The 19,237-nt window shown below is 39.0% G+C and overlaps 1 protein-coding gene across 10 annotated transcripts in view; it reads right to left on the reverse strand.

Moving 5' to 3' along the window:
- Nucleotides 1-19,237, reverse strand: part of CEP128 (centrosomal protein 128) — a 483,641-nt gene that overhangs the window by 74,021 nt on the left and 390,383 nt on the right. For 9 of the 10 annotated variants that reach the window (XM_070797945.1, XM_070797947.1, XM_070797949.1 and 6 more), the window contains one exon: nucleotides 8,342-8,431. The exons of the other annotated variant lie outside the window; for it this stretch is intronic. In XM_070797945.1, the coding sequence (XP_070654046.1) occupies nucleotides 8,342-8,431 (90 nt within the window). The remainder of the gene's footprint in view (nucleotides 1-8,341; nucleotides 8,432-19,237) is intronic. 10 annotated transcript variants of the gene reach the window in all.

Genomic DNA, 19,237 nt, shown 5'->3' on the forward strand with positions numbered 1-19,237 from the left:
AAATGAATGCTATACACAACACACATAATTTTGCATATACTTTTAGGGGAACTGCAGACTCTCAGAACCTACCCATAGCTGTCCAAGTATTTTTACTTAAAATAAAGAAACTTGAAATAGGATGTAAGAATTAATTTATTAGACCAAATAAACTATTGTATTCGAACAAATCTATTTCTCCTGTATGAAGTATTTCTTGACAACAAGTAAAGAAACCATTGGGAGTGGAAGGTTAAAAATCAGAGGAGAAATTTCCTTCAAATATTTTGAAGGAAAAGTTCTAAGGGGAAAAATAGGTTTTATTGTTATCAGGTTTTTTGGTGATTGAAGATTCCCTTTCCCACTATTTTTTAGTGCTATTTTAGAAGGGGAAAGTCTAAGAAAATCACAATCTTGTCATGGAAAAGGGGCTTGCATAACTCAATGAAGCTATGAGCCATGCCATGCGGGCCACCCAAGACAGATGGGTCACAATGGAAAATTCTGACAAAACATGGTCCACTGGAGGAGGGAATGGCAAACTATTCCAATATTCTTGCTGCAAGAACCACATGAACATGAATAGCATGAAAAGGCAAAAAGATATGATACCAGAAGATGAGCTCCCATGTTGGAAGGTACCAATATGCTACTGTGGAAGAGTGGAGGGCAATTACTAATAGCTCCAGAAAGAATGAAGTGCCTGGGCTGAAGCAGAAATGACTCCCAGCTGTGGATGTGTCTGGTGGTGAAAGTAAAGTCTGACGCTGTAAAGAACAATATTGCATAGGAACCTGGAACATTAGGTCCATCAGTTCGGTTCAGTCGTTCAGTCGTGCCTGACTCTTCGTGACCCCATGAATCGTAGCATGCCAGGCCTCCCTGTCCATCACCAACTCCCGGAGTTCACTCAGACTCAGGTCCATCGAGTCGGTGATGCCATCCAGCCATCTCATCCTCTGTCATCCCCTTTTCCTCCTGCCCCCAATCCCTCCCAGCATCAGAGTCTTTTCCAATGAGTCAATGCTTCACATGAGGTGGCCAAAGTACTGGAATTTCAGCTTTAGTATCATTCCTTCCAAAGAACACCCAGAGCTGATCTCCTTTAGAATGGATTGGTTGGATCTCCTTGCAGTCCAAGGGACTCTCGAGTTTTCTCCAACACCACAGTTCAAAAGCATCAATTCTTTGGTGCTCAGCTTTCTTCACAGTCCAGCTCTCACATCCATACATGACCACTGGAAAAACCATAGTCTTGACTAGACGGACCTTTGTTGGCAAAGTAATGTCTCTGCTTTTCAATATGCTATCTATGTTGGTCATAACTTACCTTCCAAGGAGTAAGCATCTTTTAATTTCATGGCTGCAGTCATCAAACATGAATCAAGGTAAATTAGAAGTGGCCAAACAGGAGATGGCAAGAGTGAACATCAACATTTTAGGAATCAGTGAATTACAATGGACTGGAATGGGCAAATTTAATTAGATGACCATTATATCTACTACTGTGGGCAAGAATCCCTTAGAAGAAATAGAATAGCCCTAATGGTTAATAAGAGTTCGAAATGCAATGCTCAGGTACAATCTCAAAAATGACAGAATGATCTATATCTGTTTCCAAGGCAAACCATTCAATATCACAGTAATCCAAGTCTACACCTTAACCACTGATGCCAAAGAAGCTGAAGTTGACTGGTTCTATGAAGACCTAATAGGCCTTCTAGAATTAACACCAACAAAAGATGTCCTTTTCATCAAAGAGGACTGGAATGCAAAAGTAGGAAGTCAAGAGATACCTGGAGTAATAGGCAAGTTTGGCCTTGGAGTACAGAATGACACAGGGCAAATGCTAACAGAGTTCTGTCAAGAGAACACACTGGTCGCAGCAAACAACCTCTTCCAACAACACGAGAGATGACTCTACACATGGACATCATCAGATGGTCAATACCAAAATCATATTGATTATATTCTTTGCAGCCGAAGATGAAGAATCTCTATACAGTTCACAAAAACAAGACTGGCAGCTGACTGTGGCTCAGATCATCAGCTCCTTATTGAAAAATTCAGGCTTAAATTGAAGAAAGCAGGGAAAACCACTAGGCTACTCAGGTATGTCCTAAGTCAAATCCCTTATGATGATACAGTGAAGGTAATGAATAGATTCAAGGGATTAGATCTGGTAGACAAGAATGCCTGAAGAACTATGGACACAGGTTCGTGACACTGCACAGGAGGCAGTGATCAAAACCATCTCAAAGAAAAAGACGCAAGAAGCCAAAGTGATTGTTTGAGGAAGCTTTACAAATAGCTGAGGAAAGAAGAGAAGCAAAAAGTAAGGGAGAAAGGGAAGGATGTACTCAGCTGAATGCAGAGTTCCAGAGAACAGCAAGCAGAGACAAGGCCTTCCGAAGTGACCAATGCAAAGAAACAGGGGAAAACAATAGAATGCGGAAACCTAGAGATCTCTTCAAGAAAACTGGAGATACGAAGGGGACATTTCATGCAAAGATGGGCACAATAAAGGACAGAAACAGTATGGATCTAACAGAAGCAGAGAGATTATAAGAGGTAGCAAGAATACACAGAACTGTACAAAAAAGGTCTCATGACCAGGATAACCATGATGGTGTGGTCACTCACCTAGAACCAGACATCCTGGAATGTGAAGTCGAGTGGAACCGACACTACAAACAAGGTGATGCAATTCCAGTTCAGCTCCTTCAAATCCTAAATGATGATCCTGTGAAAGTGCACTCAATATGGCAGCACATGGAAAACTCAACAGTGGCCACAGGACTGGAAAAGGTCAGTTTTCATTCCAATCCCAAAGAGGGACAATGTCAAAGAATGTTCAGACTATTGCATAACTGTGCTCATTTCATATGCTAGTATGGTTATGCTTAATATCCATCAAGCTAGGCTTCAGCAGAATGTGAATTGAGAACTTCTAGATGGACAATTAGGTTTAGAAAAGGCAGAGGACCCAGAGATCAAATTGCCAACATTCTTTGGATTATAGAGGAAAGCAAGGGAATTAAAGAAAAACATCTACTTCTGCTTCATTGACTATACAAAGGCCTTTGAGTGTGTGGATCACAACAAATTCTGAAAAATTCTAAAAGAGATGGGAATACCAGACCACATTACCTATCTCCTCAGAAACCTGTAAGCAGGTCAAGATGCAAGAATTAGAACCTTACACGGAACAACTAACTGGTTCAAAATAGGAAAAGGAGTATGACAAAGCTGTATTTTGTTACTCTATTTAACTTGTATGCAGAGCATATTATGCAAAATGCCAGGCTAGATGAATCACAAGCTGGAATCAAGATTGCCAGGAGAAATATCATTAATGTTAGATATGCAGATGATACCACTCCAATGACAGAAACGGAAGAGGCATGTTGAGTTTTAAACCAGCTTTTTCACTCTCCCCTTTTGCCCTCATGAAGAGTCCAATCACTTCATGGCAAATAGAGGGGAAAAAATGGAAACAGTGACAGTTTTACATTCTTGGGCTCCAAAATCACGGCAGACGGTGACTGTAGCCAAGAAATTAAAACGCTTGATCCTTGGAAGGAAAGCTATGACAAACCTAGACAGCATATTAAGGTCTATATAGTCCAAGCTATGGTTCTCCAGTAGTCATGTACAGATGTGACAGTTGGACCATATTTAAGGCTGAACACTGAAGTTTGATGCCTTCCAATTGTGGTGCTGGAGAAGACTCTTGGGGACTCTCACATCAGTCAATCCTAAAGGAAGTCGCCCTGAATATCATTGGAAGGACTGATGCTAAGGCTGAAGGCCCAATACTTTGGCCACCTGATGGGAAGAGTCAACTCACTGGACAAGACCCTGATGCTGGCAAAGACAGAAGGCAAAATGAGAAGAGGGCAACAGAGGATGACTGTTAGATGGTACTACCGAGTCAATGGCATGAATTTGAGCAAACTCTGGGACACAGTAAGGGACAGAGTAACCTGGCGTGCTGCAGTCCATGGGGTTAGAGTCAGACATGACTTAGCCACTGAACAACAACAACGAGGGAAACGTCTTGATAGCTTATGGTGAACGATGTCAGATTCGTGATCTCTGAAGAAGAAGATTTAGCTTTGGGACCAGGGACCAGGCTTGATCACTCAAAAGCTTTTGCATTGCAGAGTTTTATTAAAGTGAAAAAGAGACACGGAAAGCTTCTGACACAGACATCAGAAGGGGGATGGAGCATGACCCCTCGCTAGTCTTAGCAAGGGAGCTATATACTTTTTAAATTAGTTATTACAATAAATCAAAGCAATCTCTCAAGGTTGTACAGATCTTACTAGACCCATTCCCATAATTTACATTTTAAGGTAACAGGATTAGCCAGAAGGTTTTCAGGAAGGAGAAACTGTCCTCAAGCAGGATATATTGTTGTTACATAATCCTTAGTACAGAGTTTAAACTGAGTTGTTTGTTGTGTAATCATCAGTTCTGGGCTTAAAGAAAAAAAAAAATTATGTGACTAAGACTAAGGAATGTAGAGAAAAAAAATGTTTGTCCTTCCCCCTCCTTTACAATTCCAGACCCCAATCTCCGCTTTGAGAGCCCCAGATCCCTTTCTCCTCCTCAGGGACCCCATACTTCTTATCAACCTGCCTAGGAATTGACTCTCTTGGTCTAAGAAAAACCTAAAAGGGCAACAATTATTTTAATATTTACTTTTAAGGATTATACATACAGTCACTGCATAGTCCTTGAGACAATGAAACATGATGTTATTATCCTCTAGTGTTAATACTGCATACCATTTCTAACTGAAAACAATAATGCTAGAAATCACCTTTTAATTTATTTTGGGCTTGACAAGATCAAGTAAGGTGAGCTGTATTTTGGGGAGGCCAATAGCACCTGTACTATAAAAAAAGATTTTTTTAACTTTTTAGCCCGAGGCTATCAACCTGTCGTGAGCTGTACATATTCCTTTGCTAGTTGGTCACAATGGGGTGTACATTAGAATTCATGAATAAACCAAAGCAAATTCATTACATCACTGGAGATGGGAAGATATTTGTGAGCTAAGTTAGGACATGAGTGCTAAATGGATAGTTGGTATCTGCATCCCTGATCATTAACAGCTTATTTGACTCAGCTGAGCCAATCAACGAACCACATTGGCTCATCCATCCCACCTAAGAAATTAAATAGAGGTTCTTAGGTCTAAATACTCAAGAGTTCTTCTGCTTCTGGTAAGAGTAGTTGTACAGATCTACTGACTCTTTCATGATAACACAGTCTTTTTCAAGCATTTTTGAAATATATTTGTTATCAAACAAAAAATGCACAATAATGGCATAAAAATTTAACAAGAGTCTCTACTTTTTCCAACTCTAAGAAATAGTACAAGTATAGACTAATTCTGGGAACTTTTCTGGGACTGACGGGCCATGATGGCCATATAACTTTCAAAAAAAGAAAATCTACAATGAGGACTTCCTCTCATTACTGTTCTAAAAGCACAATGCTTGTCTTCTGGAAGAAAAGTCCACTCAGCCTCTTCACCCAGAGAGAAAACTGCAGAGCTTTTTCCTGTCAATGTTAACTCGGTGTAAAGAACACCCACACCTTACCTGCTGCTTCCTATACGAAAGATATCAAATGAAAGGCAAATGTGTCCCATTTTTCCTTTATGCATTTCCACATGACAACTCATTACATTCAACAAACTGTCAATCAATTTTTGGTAATTAAAATAGAAATAATTTCAAATGTATTCTTTTCCATGCGTCAAGATATTAGAATGAAAGAACAGGCTTTTATTAACTACCACAAAAGATCACTGTTTCTTGAATTACGCTAGAAATTTAAAATAGATAAAAATTGTAAACAACCACAATGTTGCAACACAAAATAAAAACACCTTTAAGATGTAGCATAGCTTGGCTTTGAGTATACATGAGTCAATGATGTATACATAAAACTGCATGTTGTCTATTAAAAGTCAGATGAAGTTACTCTGTAGGCTAAAAAAACTTCTGAATGAATGACATTAGAGTAACTTGCAGCAGTTTTCCATTACCTAGTGTTCAATTTAGCCAGCATTATATACCTACAGTCAATCTTTGTTAACTCATTTCACCAGCTGCTTATGTGCCTTTTCAAATAATCTACTCCAGGGTTCAAAATAGCATAACGGAAAGGCAGCAAAGCAAACCACAGCAAGGCATCAGGATTTTATCTCAAACATTGTCAGTAAGAAAAGCCAACATTTGATTTACCAAGAAATACCAGTTTAAAGGGATGTATCATTTTCTAGCCTAGTAATGATCCTTGCTATCCTTGCGGACTAGAGAATCAGAAGCAGGAACTATCACAAAATTTAAGAACAGAGTCGGAGTGTGCACTCCACATTTCTGATCTGTTCTCTCACCCACTATCATTGCCAAATAGACAGCTGAGGCAGCCAGCTGGGCTTCTGGAGCTTTCTTCTGCTGTATTCTCAGGCTGGTGGTTCGGTTGGTGAGACTGTTGGTTACGAGGTCATTTCTGACTCCTGCACTTCCATTCAACACTATTCAGGAAAAGCTGAAGTTGCACTTCCATTGACGTGGGATGTGTATGTGGGTTTGTGGGGGCGGAGGAGAAAGATGAAGAGAGAGATATGGACATGGGGCTCTGTTGGTCGGTTTCAACAGAATTTACCACTGGAAAATGCAGCCAGAAAGGCTAGGGACGGGCTTTGCTTAAGTTTCCTGTAAACATTTCTGTTCAACAGTATGAAACTACCAAGACAATCTCAGATTGACCCTTTATGTTTCAGATCACAAAGCAATGCATGAGATTTCTCCCCCCACAACCCTCCCCTTTAAAATGAAGAATCACTGTTAAGTTTCTTCTTTAACACACAATGTAACATGCTGCACAGCTGTGCACCTACAGGATAAGATTACATCCCAGATGAAGAGCAAAAGACAGAATTCTCTTTCTGCTGGTACTGCTCAGTTCCACAGGGAAACTTCTGGTAACATGCAACAAGAGTTCAGTGAATGACATCTAAGACTGGAGCACAACTAAAAGTTATTTGCAGATAATATAAAGGCTATGATTGTGTTTGGGGTAATGCAAATGACAAGCAATATAATTCCAAAGATTGACTGTCCCCAAAAAGTGATACAGAAATAGGAGTTGAGTACTAGGGGGAAAAGCTAACAACCCAGAAACCAGCATATCATATTTTTTTTTCCCAAAGATTTACATTTTGAGAAATAAAGTACAGGTCTCCAGTTGTGAGGCTAGTCATATATCAGCTGAATATGCTCTGAACTCTTATGCAAATCATAGTGCAGTGGTGATTACGGGAAATTTATGAGTAGGTTTTTGTTATGCATAACTTATGGAAAACAATAGAATATGCCTTTTTTTTTCAGGGTGTGTGTCTGACTGCCACCAAACATAGCTGATCTAATGAGACTCCCTGAGGTTAACACCCTTGTTTTCCTCAAGTGTACACATCTCTTGGGTTTCCAAGTGAAGAATTTTCACAAGGACACCCATAGAAACACAGAGCCCTTTGTCCCAAGCTCCTTCCTCTTGAATATTTGACTTTTAGCACTTTATTGTCAACTACCACACATGTCACATGGCTAAGTCATGAAATGACACAAAGCTAACAGTCCACCTTGGGAATTAAATTGCTTACCTTTGAGCAATTCCAACAATCCACATCCTAATTTACATGTAGAATCATTTACTCAATTCTTTCCAGGAATTAAAATATAAGAAACATGGTATTAGAGACTCTCCCTTCCTCACACCCATATTCCTTCTGTGGGCTACTGTGTACAGATCTCTCTCATCATTCTATACAAAGAGAGAGACTACTGTTCAGAATTAACAATTAAGATATAAAACAGTTGTTTTATTTATTTATTTATTTTAAATTTTATTTTATTTTTAAACTTTACAAATTGTATTAGTTTTGCCAAATATCAAAATGAATCCACCACAGGTATACATGTGTTCCAATAATATATTTGGCTGACAAAACTCAGGCTTTTCTTGCTTCTAATTCAGTTTGACTAAGCTTAGAACAATTACTGATCTCCATTTTTTTTAATATACAAGTACAGGGAGGAAGAGGAAGATGGGTAGAGGATTTAAAACAAGCCTTAGATTATCTGTATTCTGATAATCAATGGTGCACTATTCCTAGTATCTATGAAAACTGGAGGAAAAACTCCAACAACTTAGTTTTCAGTTGAACTTCTGAGAAGCATACCTGAAGGCTAACTTCCCCTGTATGTCCTGAAAGAAAGTAGATGTATTTTGACATTTCAGTTCCAAATACCCTAAATAGTCTACCTATGAAATACTTAACTGCTTTTTCTTCAAATTGAGCTTCTTTCTGATTTTTCATTGCAGTCTGACTAGCATCTTCCGAAGGTGGCATTTTAAATAGTAGCTTTGGCTGTTTAAGAGAGAATGTAAGTAAAGAAAAAGTGTTGGCAAGCTCTATTATCTTAAAATAACTTAAAGCACTATAAATAGCAATAGCTATAAAAATAACACTAAGAGGATCATAATAATTTCTAATGATTTTTAAAATTTCTGCATTTAGAGAAAATGACATCACATAGGATTTTAAAATGTTCTCTGAAATAACTAACTACCCAAATGAAAGTCACAAATTTTAGGGAGAACATTATTTGAATTTTAAAATATTTTACTCTCCAGGATTATAAATAAAAGAGTAGTGATTCATTTCAAAATATCCCCAGTTGTTTTGCTTTCAAAATCATCCCTGGAAGTAACTGAGCCCAGATCCCAAAGTCTACGGAATGAAAGAGCAAATAAGATGTGAGTTGTTAGCAGATGTACGTGGGCAGTTTTAGCTGGTAATGAAAGCTATTCAACGCTAATAACCTTACCTGTGGATAATGGGCCACTAATGCAGTGTGACTCTGCAGTTCAGGAAGGTCTGACTGAACACCCCAAATTATCCTTTCCTTCAATTTGCAAAATTATTTAAAATTCTACCAACAGAAATTTATTCTTTGAGGAAGAATTCAAACATTAATTCCCCCTCGCCAGTTCATCTTTCAAAAGACAGACAATTTTGAGACTGAAAACTACTAAAGTTTAGTTTACTCCAAGGCAGAGGTCAGCAAGGTAGGAAGTAGGTCACTCCAACCCGCTGCCTGTCTTTATAGGTCCTCCAGCCAAGAATGGTTTTCACATTTTTATTTGGTTGGAAAACAATCAATACTTCATAACACGTCAACATGATAAGAAATTTAAATTTCACTTTCCATAAATAAAGTGTTGTTAGAATATAGCCCACTCATTTCTTTACATACTTTATATGGGTGTTTGCATTCTATGATATCAGAGTTGAGTTGCTGCATGAGAGGGTATGGCCTGTGAAAGTATGAAAATATTTAGAACCTGGTCCTTTACAGGAAGTCTGGCCACCTTCTTTTCTAAGGTGTTGGTATCCTATGAGAATTACTTCCAGTCTCACAAGAGGTCACCCTGGAGCAAACCTTGTAAGGTTCTGGAAGGAGAAGACAAGGTGAGACATACAGACCAGGGATAAGAAAATAAAGTAAGAACCAGAAAAATTTTATTCAACTTTTAAACCATTCTCAGGCCATATAAGTTTCTTCCCTTTGTCCTTTATCTCTTTAATCCACCATTTGTTCTTTCCTTCTGGTGTCTTTCCCTACTTCATTGCTTCCTTTCTTGCTACCTCCCTCCCTTCTACCTATTTATTCATTTAATTAATATACCCATTCATCCATGTTTATTGACAGATACACTATGGTTGACACTGAGTAGACAGTTATCAACAAGAAAGATAAGGTCTCTCTGCCTTCACAGAGCCCACATATCAAAGGAGAAGACAGGCACATGAATGGAGCAGATATCCAGGAACTGTGATGGGGGTAAGGGCAGAGGGTTGCTTTAGACAGGTTAATTAGGTTTAGTTCCCAAGAAGAGGTGATATTTGAGCAGAGACTCTAAAGGATGAAAAAGAGCTATCATTGAAAGAGTGAAGGGAAAAGCATTATGTACAGTGAGAGGGAGTAGCAAAGGCACAGGTCCTGGTATAGGAAAGAATTTCATTAATTTAATGAATAAAAAGACACTGGAACGTGCATCGCGGTTGCTAAGGAAAACACTCCTTTAAATTGCCACTATCATAAGCATCAACACTACTTATTAAAAGCTTATTATTTGCAAAAATTGTATTGGGTGTTTCTCATGTATGTTCTCATTTAATGCTCACAAAAACCCTCAGTAGGTGAAAATTATTAATTTCATTCACTTAAGTCAGAGAAACAGACTTCAATCATATATGTACTTTAAATTTCACACTGTAATTAAATGTTGGCACTTAGACTGTAATCCGGGTCCACCTGACTCAAAGGAGTCTATACTAACTCTGAGAGACAAGTTGAAGTGTGTGCATGTATACATGGGTATGGATGTCTATGTGTGTATGTATATGTATATTTGTTTATTTAACAGATCTGCAGAATGGAGTAGTGGCAATTCCACTCACTGACAGTGCAGTTCTATGAGCAAATAGTCAATAAGTGGCAGGGTTACCATCAGGGTTATTTGTGTATGCAGATTACATTCCAGTAGGATATCCTGGAAAGCTGTTCTAGAGTCTTTTCTCAAAATTACACAGGCCGGAAAACCTCATTTTTGACAGATGTCATGCGACAGTGTTACAAAACACTGTATCACAATGAAATATAATGTTCAAATAAAAACCATTAACTGAATACTTCTTAATATTTATTTCACTGTGTAATAAAAAGGATTATATTTTTGCCATGACTTTCTCAAGTAGGTTGCAACTCTTTCTGACTTCTGGGTCTGACATTAGGCCACCTGAAAACACACAGTCAAAACCACGAGGGAAACAGCAGAAGAAGGATATAGGAAAGCAAAGATTTACACTTAATTAGCACTGATGTTGTGCAGTTAAATGGCACCTCTATAGTGCTGGTCTCTCGGTTCTTTTAGATCTGAGCTACAGGAGATTAGATTCATCACTGAGCTCATAAATGGTCTCTTTCCTTCAACCTGGTTCCGTCTGTGACAAATTTAATAGTTCTCTCTAACAATGTAATGAGAACCACAGGTTTCAAATATAACCAGAATGTAGTAAAGCTCATGGAATCCCTTGTAAGTAGTATGTTTTTATTTTATTTTATGGGAAAATATAGAAATATTATTAATAGACGTCAAATGTTATTTATTAGCATGTTAATAAGGCTTTAGACTTTTAAAAGTAAACACTGAACTTCTAACAAATTAAACTTAGAATAGTAAGTGTAAGGCAGATACTCTGGCAAAGGAATGCACTTCAGAATTAATTTTTTAAAACCAAAATAATCACCAATTAGGATAAAAGGACAAAGATATAAAAGGAGACGTTTATTAGTCATTTTTTCAGCTCAGTTTAGTTCTATGGCACTTTGCACAATTTAAAATTTATGCAAACGTTTTCAGTGTTGCCTTTAATTTTTGCCAGAATATTTTGAACCTGCTTTAAAACTGAAATTGAAGAAGCCTAAGGAGGGCTCTAATAACAACTTTCTTCAGTCTGTTTATTTAAAACATGATGAATAAGCAAAAAGAAAAGGTGCAGAATTGGAAAGAAAAATGATCCCTTCTCCTTCTTAGAAGTGTTTGAGATTACTGGATTGCTCGTACTCTTGCACCAGGAACTGACATCTTCCTCACGTATTCACAGCCACATACACAGCAACACGCTTAAGTCAGTCTACACATGTAAGCTGAGGGTCTAGGGGTTTACAAGTAGACTTAAAGTTACAGAAAGGCAGGAAGAACTTTCACTAATGATGCCCCAGCGTCGCCTGACTTATTTAATGCACTCTCTCAAATTGGTTTCATTACTTATAGTCTTTTCTCTTGAGGGAGTTAGTGAGTATTTTACCACAGGTCAGTTCAGTCGCTCAGTCATGTCTTACTCTTTGTGACCCCATGGATTGCAGCACACCAGGCTTCCCTGTCCATCACCAACTCCCGGAGCTCGTTCAAGTTCGTGTCCATTAAGTTGGTGATTTTACCACATTAAATGCTTTATTTGTTTGATAATAAATCTAACAGAAAAAAATGAAAGATGTTTAAAGGCAAAAATGCCAGGAACCCAAACAAAAAGTGAAGAAATTCTGTCCTCCATAAGGTCATGAGGCATGTAAGTACAGTAGCACAGAAGATGACAAGCGAATTCTAACACAAGTACTAGCCCTGCCACTTACTGGGTAAACAAGCTATGCAGCTTAGCCTTCCTATCCATAAAGGAGAACAAAATTATCTTACAGGTTCTGGCAAGGAATAAATGACATACATGCAGAAGTTTTAGCAGTTTTAGCACAGAGTATGACACAAAAGAATTGCTTGATAGCTATTAACATTACGCATTAAGAAAACAGAGGGTGATTTTTTTTTTTTTTTTCTCTTCTCCTTTAACATACAGATCATCACCCTCTGGGATTGATTTAGCCCAATCTTGAAGGAATTCAGATCAGATCAGATCAGATCAGATCAGTCGCTGAGTCGTGTCTGACTCTTTGCGACCCCATGAATTGCAGCACGCCAGGCCTCCCTGTCCATCACCAACTCCCAGAGTTCACTGAGACTCACGTCCTTCGAGTCAGTGATGCCATCCAACCATCTCATCCTCTGTCGTCCCCTTCTCCTCCTGCCCCCAATCCCTCCCAGCATCAGAGTCTTTTCCAATGAGTCAACTCTTCGCATGAGGTGGCCAAAGGACTGGAGTTTCAGCTTTAGCATCATTCCTTCCAAAGAAATCCCAGGGCTGATCTCCTTCAGAATGGACTGGTTGGATCTCCTTGCAGTCCAAGGGACTCTCAACAGTCTTCTCCAACACCACAGTTCAAAAGCATCAATTCTTCGGGGCTCAGCCTTCTTCACAGTCCAACTCTCACATCCATACATGACCACAGGAAAAACCATAGTCTTGACTAGACGGACCTTTGTTGGCAAAGTAATGTCTCTGTTTTTGAATATGCTATCTGCTGCTGCTGCTAAGTCACTTCAGTCGTGTCCGACTCTGTGCGACCCCATAGACGGCAGCCCACCGGGCTCCCCCGTCCCTGGAATTCTCCAGGCAAGAACACTGGAGTGGGTTGCCATTTCCTTCTCCAATGCATGAAAGTGAAAAGTGAAAGTGAAGTCGCTCAGTCATGTCCGACCTTCAGCGAACCCATGGACTGCAGCCTACCAGGCTCCTCCGTCCATGGGATTTTCTAGGCAAGAGTACTGGAGTGGGGTGCCATTGCCTTCTCCGGAATATGCTATCTAGGTTGGTCATAACTTTCCTTCCAAGGAGTAAGCGTCTTTTAATTTCATGGCTGCAGTCACCATCTGCAGTGATTTTGGAGCCCAGAAAAATAAAGTCTGACACTGTTTCCACTCTTTCCCCATCTATTTCCCATGAAGTGATGGGACCGGATGCCATGATCTTCGTTTTCTGAATGTTGAGCTTAAAGCCAACTTTTTCACTCTCCACTTTCACTTTCATCAAGAGGCTTTTGAGTTCCTCTTCACTTTCTGCCATAAGAGTGGTGTCATCTGCATATCTGAGGTTATTGATGTTTCTCCTGGCAATCTTGATTCCAGCTTGTGTTTCTTCTAGTCCAATGTTTCTCATGATGTACTCTACATATAAGTTAAATAAACAGGGTGAAAATACACAGCCTTGACGTACTCCTTTTCCTATTTGGAACCAATCTGTTGTTCCATGTCCAGTTCTAACTATTGCTTCCTGACCTGCATACAAATTTCTCAAGAGGCAGATCAGGTGGTCTGGTATTCCCAACTCTTTCAGAATTTTCCACAGTTTATTGTGATCCACACAGTCAAAGGCTTTGGCATAGTCAATAAAGCAGAAATAGATGTTTTTCTGGAACTCTCTTGCTTTTTCCATGATCCAGCACATGTTGGCAATTTGATCTCTGGTTCCTCTGTCTTTTCTAAAACCAGTTTGAACATCAGGAAGTTCACGGGTCACATATTGCTGAAGCCTAGCTTGGAGAATTTTGAGCATTACTTTACTAGCATGTGAGATAAGTGCAATTGTGTGGTAGTTTGAGCATTCTTTGGCATTGCCTTTCTTTGGGATTGGAATGAAAACTGACCTTTTCCAGTCCTGTGGCCACTGCTGAGTTTTCCAAATTTGCTGGCATATTGAGTGCAGCACTTTCACAGCATCATCTTTCAGGATTTGGAATAGCTCAACTGGAATTCCATCACCTCCACTAGCTTTGTTCGTAGTGATGCTTTCTAAGGCCCACTTGACTTCACATTCCAGGATGTCTGGCTCTAGGTCAGTGATCACACCATCATGATTATCTGGGTCGTGATGATCTTTTTTGTACAGTTTTTCTGTGTATTCTTGCCACCTCTTCTTAATATCTTCTGCTTCTGTTAGGTCCATACCATTTCTGTCCTTTATTGAGCCCATCTTTGCATGAAATATTCCCTTGGTATCTCTGATTTTCTTGAAGAGATCTCTAGTCTTTCCCATTCTGTTGTTTTCCTCTATTTCTTTGCATTGATCGCTGAAGAAGGCTTTCTTATCTCTTCTTGCTATTCTTTGGAACTCTGCATTCAGATGCTTAAATCTTTCCTTTTCTCCTTTGCTTTTCGCTTTTCTTCTTTTCACAGCTATTTGTAAGGCCTCCCTAGACAGCCATTTTGCTTTTTTGCATTTCTTTTCCATGGGGATGGTCTTGATCCCTGTCTCCTGTACAATGTCACGAACCTCATTCCATAGTTCATCAGGCACTCTATCTATCAGATCTAGGCTCTTAAATCTATTTCTCACTTCCACTGTCTAATCATAAGGGATTTGATTTAGGTCATACCTGAATGGTCTAGTGGTTTTCCCTACTTTCTTCAATTTAAGTCTGAATTTGGCAATAAGGAGTTCATGGTCTGAGCCACAGTCAGCTCCTGGTCTTGTTTTTGCTGACTGTATAGAGCTTCTCCATCTTTGGCTGCAAAGAATATAATCAATCTGATTTCGGTGTTGACCATCTGGTTTTGTCCATGTATAGAGTTTTCTCTGTGACAGGAATTAACAAAGGCTAAATAAGTATTTACTAATAGACTGAACCATAACATGAGTGAGTTTCCAAGATCCCAGATCAGGAAAATGCTCTGTTTATTTACATTCTGGAAAATCAGCCAGGCATGGGAATGGGAGATAGCCCTTGATGTGAGAACTGTTGATATCCGATTGATATGTAGAACCTTGGAGATTTGTTTTATGAGTTGGTAGAAATTGCTTCAGCCAGAAATGTATCACTGTTGAGTGTTTATATCCAAATGTGCTGTACATCACCATCTTTAGAGTACTGCTTTTCACAACTGTCATTGTTATCAAGAGATAAAATAGATAAACATAGAGAAAACAATTTATTCTTGCTGTTCAGTCAATCAGTTGTGTCCGACTCTTTGCAACCCCATAGACTGTAGCACACCAGGCTTCCCTGTCCTTCACCATCTCCCAGAGCTTGCTCAAACTCATGTCCATTGTGTCAATGATGCCATCCAACCATCTCATCCTCTGTCATCCCCTTCTCCTCCTGCCTTCAATCTTTCTCAGTATCAGGCTCTTTTGCAATGAGTCAGTTCTTCACATCAGGTTGCCAAAGTACTGGAGTTTCAGCTTCAGCTTCAGCATCAGTACTTTCAGTTAATGTTCAGGACTGATTTCCTTTAGGATGGACTGGTTTGATCTCCTTGAGTCCAAGGGACTCTCAAGAGTCTTCTCCAACACCACAGTTCAAAAGCATCAGTTCTTCGGTGCTCAGCCTTCTTTATCATCCAACTCACATCCATACATGACTACCAGAAAAACCATAGCTGTGACTAGATGGATCTTTGTCGGCAAAGTAACAGATGTCGCTGCTTTTTAATGCTTTCTAGGTTGGTCACAACTTTTCTTTCAAGGAGCAAGCGTCTTTGAATTTCATGGCTGCAGTCAACATCTGCAGTGATTTTGGAGCCCCCCAAATTAAAGTCTGTCACTGTTCCCATTGCTTCCCCATCTATTTGCCATGAATTGATGGGACAAGATGCCATGAAATTAGTTTTCTGAATGTTGATTTTTAAGCCAACTTTTTCACTCTCCTCTTTCACTTTCATTAAGAGAACACAATATTATGACCTAAAGGTTTGTGTTCCCACAGAATTCACTGGTTGAAATCCCAATCTCCAATGTGATGATATTAGAAGCTGGGATCGTTGGGAAGTGATCAGGTCAGAGGTGGAGCCCTCATGAAAGGATCATGCCCTCATCAATGAGACTCCAGCTTGCTCTCTGTCTGCTATGAACCAGGAAGAAGCCTGGATACGGAATTTAAATCTGCCAACATAAATCCTGAATACAGATAGTGAATCGGCCTTGATCTTACACTTCCTGACTCTCAGAACTGTGGGAAACAATTGTTTCCAGTTTAAACCACTCAGTCCATGGCATTTTTGTTATAGCAACCAGAATGGACTAAAACAGCCTACTGGTAGGCTGTCCAAAGTTTGAGGCTGATCTCGGGATATGACCTGAGAAGAACAAGCAGATACACATTATGGAGTGTGGTCTTGAACTGATTACTTACACTGCAACCCAAATGAAACTATCCCAAGCTGTAAGGTGATAGCTGACTCTGGAAATGTGGACAAAACTCCCAGCCAAACCCAGCACTGGGAAACATCATAACAGGCTTGACGGTTTTCATTTCTCACAAGAACACTTAAGTTGCTCTCTGAGCTTAGACTGTGATGAAGGGACAAGGGGATGTATTCTGGAAGTATTGCTTTTTATGATGTCAACTGCAAAGGGGATGTTGTATAGAGACAGATAAAATAAATCCCCGCCTTGTGGCAGCAATTTATAAAATCTGTAACACATATTTAGTTCATTTTCACTACTGAGGTTTTTAGCAAACTTTCTGTACAGGGTCATATTTGGGCTTTAGAGTTCGAAGACTACATTTTGTCTTTGCATTTTAAAAATATTTCCAAATAGCATCGGTTTTTTAGAAACTTTTTAAGAAGTCTGATTCAAGGAGACTGCTGAATCTTGAGGACTTATACTTTTCATCTCTTTGGATAAACAGAACCAGCCATGGTTTTATACTTTTTTATTCTAAAAAGAAAACAATCCAGTCAATCAACTTCCATACACTCAGATACAATAGTTCACTCTCAAGGTATTCTATTTTCTACTTTTATTGTCATAAATTTGGAATTAAAATTAAGTTGCAAATTTCAGGTAAAATAGGATGATAAAATTTAATGATCACTAAAATTTCAAGTGGAATCTATTTTACCAGGCTTGGTTCTCTGCTCTCCTGAGGCCTCTTGATATAGTACATCGAAGTCTGCAAATCTAATTGGCTGAGAACCCTGCCTGACCCCAATATAGACTGCTAATGTTTTATCTCTTCTGAGAACTCATACCAAATGTAAGGCTTGTTAAGTCTCTTCACCTTTTGAGAAAACAGAGATTTTAATGAACCGTTAAGTCATCTAGCCCTGAAAGGGGCAAAGTGTTGCCAATGGTCCATCCCCCATAATAACCCAGGTGTTGTTTTAAGTCATTGCTTAGGCCCATTATTCTTTAATCAAACATCAGAAAAAAAAGAAAAAGAAACAGTTACACAGAGAGATCTGCCTACATTTTGAAGAATGCATCTTGGGAAGAATAAGTTCATATGCATTACATTTTTGTTTCTGGAAATTGTAGAAGCTCCATTATAACTTTCATGAGTCATCTGAAGGATAAGGAAGATACTGAATTTACCTTCCAGTTGAATAAAGCCTTAAATAGTCCATCCCAATTTATCAATTTATTCAAATTGGGACTCCTAAAAATGTACTTTAGTATCTCCTAAGCAATTTAGAATCCCTGGGGAAATTTAAATTTCTTTTACCAAACCCTCAACTCTTCTGGAGACCCAGCGGTAGAATGGAACACCCCATATCACCCTCACTGTCCTTTCTGAAGTAATGCAAGGACTCTTAGCTATCCCTAGCCCCATTTTCTACCCAAATGGCTAAAATCCCCAAACCATTACGGAGTTTGAAAATCCAGGTCGGGCTTTCTACAGTCTGGCAGGATGACTGACACCAAAACCACAGAAATTGCCCAGTTGGCCTGACACTAGCCCAGTTTATAACATGGCTGCTCATTAGGGGAGGACTGGCCATCCACGAGGACTACTGGCTTAACACCTTATACTGTCAGCATCTTGCAGAGCAATTAATTTGCCTGGGTCAGTTTTCTGTCTTTGGTGGTTTTTCTTGCCCAGTTTATCTCCAGTGAAGTGACTGCTAGCTCTATACTGGAATTCTTTTCCATTTTATAATATACTCATTAATATTTATTAGACTTGTTCCAAAAGAACCAAGAAATTCGAGTTTAATTTTTTTTCTTCAAAATAGCACACTGCCATAGGCTACTCTATAAGCAGTTGAAATGAAGCAATGACTGAGAAAAAGATTATCTTCTCTTTCTGGCTCATTTCAAATGCTTTTGCCTAAGCACTATTAAAATGACAAAAACAAAATTGCACACCTGCCCCTTCACTCTCAAAACATTTCTAAAAAAATTAATCAAATCCTTCAAATGGAAGAACCCAGATTATTTTTAAAAGTTATCTAGTTATAATTAAATATAATTATGGGTCATTTGAAAAACAAGTCAATAATGCCACTTAATGTCCTTAAAGGCCAAAGCTTCTGAAATGTCTTAAAAAATAGTACTGTTTCAAAAAACATAAATCCAATTTTTAAAAACTAAATGAAGGATTCATCTCATTTTAAATGAAAGTACTGATACTGAAGAAAGTCTCCAGAAATACTTGTGACATTTATAGATCCTACTATTAAAATGTTCCCTATTTCTGAAAATAATGAGACTGCTGTTCACACGCAGCCCATATACTCAATTTCATTACTGCCGCATGCAACTGTTTTCCCTTTATCATTATACTTAGTAGCTATCCAAACTTAACACATCCTTTAGCAAAATCGTAACTGCCCAGTGGAAGAGAGGGGAAGGGAAGGAGGTGGTGAGGGAGGGGGTCCATGAGTACAGGTCTCAGGAGGGCAGCGACGTTTCTTCTTTCAATGCCCAGCGTGCAGTACACAGCCGGTGCAGAGCAGGTGCAAATAAACAGTCCACATATGGAACTGGTATTTT

The sequence above is a fragment of the Bos indicus genome, chromosome 10, assembly GCF_029378745.1.
Source record: "Bos indicus isolate NIAB-ARS_2022 breed Sahiwal x Tharparkar chromosome 10, NIAB-ARS_B.indTharparkar_mat_pri_1.0, whole genome shotgun sequence".
Classification (NCBI taxonomy): Eukaryota; Metazoa; Chordata; class Mammalia; order Artiodactyla; family Bovidae; genus Bos; species Bos indicus.